The sequence below is a fragment of the Apium graveolens genome, chromosome 8 (assembly GCF_009905375.1).
Source record: "Apium graveolens cultivar Ventura chromosome 8, ASM990537v1, whole genome shotgun sequence".
NCBI classification, from domain to species: Eukaryota; Viridiplantae; Streptophyta; class Magnoliopsida; order Apiales; family Apiaceae; genus Apium; species Apium graveolens.
The window spans coordinates 266,596,917-266,601,309 of NC_133654.1; the positions used below are offsets into that span (position 1 = coordinate 266,596,917).

At 35.8% G+C, this 4,393-nt stretch overlaps 1 protein-coding gene across 1 annotated transcript; it reads left to right on the top strand.

The window, feature by feature from the left end:
• The first annotated feature begins 977 nt into the window (after positions 1-977).
• LOC141680955 (uncharacterized) lies at positions 978-4,057 on the top strand. The gene is made up of 2 exons (XM_074487028.1): positions 978-1,575; positions 3,624-4,057. The coding sequence occupies exons 1-2, from the start codon at positions 978-980 to the stop codon at positions 4,055-4,057; spliced, it is 1,032 nt and encodes a 343-aa protein (XP_074343129.1).
• Positions 4,058-4,393: the final 336 nt, after the last annotated feature.

The following is a 4,393-nucleotide window of genomic DNA, read 5'->3' on the forward strand; positions in this document are numbered from 1 at the left end:
CCACCATTTTTTATAAAAATTTGAACCAAAGAGGTTCCTAAACTTGACCAATTCCAAATTTATAACATGCAACTACTACTCGATACAATGATCTATTAGATCGTGTCCGTAGAAGGAGCATGGTGCATTTCCAAGGGGGCCCTTGCTAAAGAAAAAGGTGACAAAATAAATAGGTATGAGCTGATCTTCCCTTTAGGCTGAGGAACGCAAAAGTCCTTACTTTATCAAATCTTAATCCAATCATTATTATATCACTTATAAATCAATCATCCTTAATAAACAACTTATTCCCTGTTTTTAAACCAAAAATTTGAACCAAAACATCATTGACAAAATCGTCTCTATTCATTCTAGCAATGCCCAGTGTATAACTTGTGTTGCAACTTACCTTGAGAAAAATATAACAATTCTGGTTTCCTATGTGTATGCTCATAATGATGCCTGTGATAGGGTTCCACTCTGGAATTATTGTTTGAATTAGAATCAAAATGCTTTGCCCTGGTGTTTACTGGGTGATTTCAACTTTGTTCTTGGCATTGACGACATCTGTGGAGGAAGGGAGCATTGAACTCCGGACATGCAAGTTTTTAAACATTTTGTTACTAATTTGGGTCTGGGACATGTCCGAACTCTAGGTGATATTTACACTTGAACTAACAAGCGTCTTCAGGAACCTATTTTTAAAAGATTGGATCGAATGCTTGGAAATGCACGTTGGTTTAACACATTTACTGAGGGTAATGCTGTTGTCCACAATCGAGGAATCATGGATCATAATCCTCTCCTCTATGAAGAACCTGTCCAGCTTCAACGCTTTGGTAAACCATTTCAATTCTTTAACTTCATGCTTGAGTTACCTAATATTGCTGATTTGGTTAATAGAGCTTGGTCCCTTGATTGAATTGGTAACCCTATGATTCAGTTTAGCTTCAAACTTAAAAATACAAAATTAGCCATTCGGGAGTTAAACAAAGATCATGGTAACTTACATAGTCTTTGTTCACATGGTGCGCCATCAACTTTCTGAGGTTCAAGATGCTATTCTTCTTAACAAGAATCCTGATTTACTACAACAAGGGCAAGTGTTTATTGATAAATTCAATCTGGTTGTTCTTCAAGAAGAGCACCTTCTTCTTCTTCAAAAATCCTGGGTCAAATGGATGACCAAGGGTGACGGTAACAATTCTTATTTTCATCAGCAATGCAAAGTTAATTGGAATCAAAATAAGGTGTTAAGCTTGGAGAATGAGGATGGTATCTTGGTCTATGGTCAGCAGAATTGTGTCGAGGTGGCTGTTTCTTATTTTAAAATCTTGATGACTAATGCCTCTAGTCAGGATCACATTGATCTCAGCTCTGTCTCTTGTAAAACTATTACTCCTGAGCAGTCGAGCTCCTTGGTGGCACCTGTGACTGACTTGCTAATTCTGCGAACCTTGAAGTCTATGAAGCGTAACAAGGCCCCGGGTCCTGACGGTGTTAATGTGGAGTTTTTCTTAGCAACTTGGGAAACCACGGGTCCTAGCTTTTGTGAGGTTGTTAAATTCTCCTTCTCTACAAGCACCATGTCTGTGGGTACGAACTCCACTTTTATCTCTCTTATTCCTTAGGTTAAGACACCATCTAAAATGCAGGAATTTTGACCAATTTCTTTGTGCACTGTCATGTATAAATGCATATAAAAAATTATTGCTTCTAGATTGAAAGATTGCTTCCTAGCATTGTTAATACTGCTCAATATGCTTTTATTCCGGGATGATCTATTTCTGACAATATTTTGCTTGCTCAAGAACTGTTCCGGGGTTATGATAGAGAAACATGGGCATCAAGGTGTGCTCTCAAGATTGATTTGCACAAGGCCTTTGACACCTTGGATTGGGAATTCATTTTAGTAGCACTTCATAAAATTCAGGTTCCTGATGTAATGATTTCTTGGATTAAAAGTTATGTTTGTTCTGTTAGTGTAGGTGCCCTAGAGGCAATACATTATTCTTTTATCTTTATGTCAGTTGATCATTCAATAAATGTATTTATTATGACCTTAATTACTGCGATATTTTGTTAGCATAATAAATGTCCTTAGAATCATGATACAAATTGTATAGTTTAAGTACATGACTTGAACTTGAGATTATATAATATATCATATTCTTAAAGGTCCCTAGTCGAGTATTATTATATAGGACAATAATAATACATGGATAGACTAGTATGTTGTTTGACAAGATAACCACATCTCATTGGTTATAAGTATGGGGATACTGAAGTCAATACATAGGTACATGTGAGAGTACATGGTACTGGACAGACCCACAGTGAGATTCTTCATGTTTAATAAAGTCATAAGAAAGACTCACAGTGATAATGGTGTAACGATCCTTTGACTTGAAATCATTATATTTCTATACGAGGATTAATATACTTTGACTACATTAAAAGTTACTTTTGATCGGGTGATGATAAAAGTGGACATCGGGTATATCATGAGTCGTATGAGAAATATGAATGATAGATAAAGGATTTAACCCTCTTATAATTAGGAGAGATATTATTGGCCTCTTGATTGAGTGAGATTATAAAAGCATGGCCATGCTCAAATAATGATTTGTTTCAATAATCTACTCATGCATCAAGTAAACCCAGATTAAATGTTGAAGAGGATGACTAAATACATGCCTCGAGTTTAATCTATAATATGTATGGTTAAAGGGATTATATTACACGAAAAACATTAATCACGAAAGGTTTTATCTAATCACGATTTAATTATTGTTTAATTGGGTAACAATGATGTATTACTAGATACCGCTCATTGTTTATAATTTTATTAGAGAATAAAATTATTGCCAATTAAATAATAGCCTATAGGGTCGCACAAATAGAGCACTTAATGGAATAGTTAATTTAAATTATGGATTTAAATTAATTGATGATTATTTGAATTTTATTATAATTAAGTAAGACTTAATTGAGATAATATAAATTCGAATTAAAAGGAATGTTTTTGCCCATAATAATTAAGTATGACTTAGTTATTAATTAAATAATAGAAATTCGTTTTTATTATTTAATCCAATACCTACTAGGGTTGGGCTTTGCTATTATGGGCCTTTTTAATCAGTCATTATAAATAGATAATGAGAGGTTAAAGAGGCTTGAACGTTTTTTAAGAAAACCCTAGCAGCAAAGAGAGGCAGAGGCAATTCAGATCGTCAAGAAGGAGGCTAGTACATCCATTTCGTAGTCAAGTTCGTGAGACGTTCTTGAAGGTGCTCGTGTGGATACCATAGAGGTGTTTCTCCGAGAGGTAGACACAAAGCGTGATAGCTAGGATCTCCGTTGAGTTCGTAAAAGTTAATCTCTTGAAAGGTATGATTCGTTATCTCCATAATCTGCCCATAATTATACATGGATCCTGTTTTAGGGTTTCGAAATTTTTGTTTTATTTACGTTTATCCGCTGCATTTTATGCCTTCGGAACCCTTCATGTTCTCCTAGGTTCTTGATCAAGTTAAATGGAGTTATTCATGGTTTCTTTAAGGGTACAGTTGGAATTCGATAAGGGGGGCCTATGTCACCTTACATATTTGCTCTTTGTGTGAATGTTATCTCCTGTCTTTTAGCCCAAGTTCCTACAGGCTACCAGCATCGCTGGAAGTGCAAAGAGCTGAACATCTCCTATTTGTTTTTTGTTGATGATGTGCTTCTTTTTGCTAGAGGTTCTAAGGATTCAGTTCTGCACATAATGAACAAATTAGCCAAATTTTCAGTCTGGAATGGTCTAAATCCTAGTGTGCATAAAAGCACTAGTTTTCTATGCAATCGTGAGCCTGATTTCATTGCATGGTTTGATGAGACTTACTCTATTCTGATAGGAACTCTTCCTGTTAGATTCTTGGGTATTCCCTTAATCTTCTCTCAATTATGCATTAATGAATGTATTCCTCTCATTGAACGGATCACGTGTAAACTTAATTCCTGGGAAAATCTGCTTCTGTCTCTTGCTGGTAGAACTCTTCTCATTAAGTCAATTGTTCATGCTCTACAAGCCTTCTAGAGTAACCATTTCCTCTTGCCTTCGGAAGTGCATTAACATAATCAGTCCATGTTAACTAGATTCCTGTGGAAGATAATATTAACCACAAAGGAGGCGCCAAAGTGGCTTGGGATGCTTTGTGTCTTCCCAAGGAAGAAGGGGGTTTGGATTTGAAAAATATGTTGCATTGGAATAAGGCACAGATCATAAATTATTTGATTAAAGTAGTGATAAAGTCTGACTCTTTGTGGATAAACTGGGTCAATCACACATCCCTTAAGAACAAACATTTCTGGACGATGGCTATACCTACAGACTGTTCTTGGGTTTGGAAGAAGGTACTTCGAAGCAGGGTCC

Excerpts from the sequence above, each read along its gene's own strand:
- LOC141680955 (XM_074487028.1), top strand. The coding sequence starts at position 978 with ATGGTAACTTACATAGTCTTTGTTCACATGGTGCGCCATCAACTTTCT. Across the intron at positions 1,576-3,623 it reads TACAAGCACCATGTCTGTGG|CCCAAGTTCCTACAGGCTAC; the intron begins GTACGAACTCCA and ends CCTGTCTTTTAG.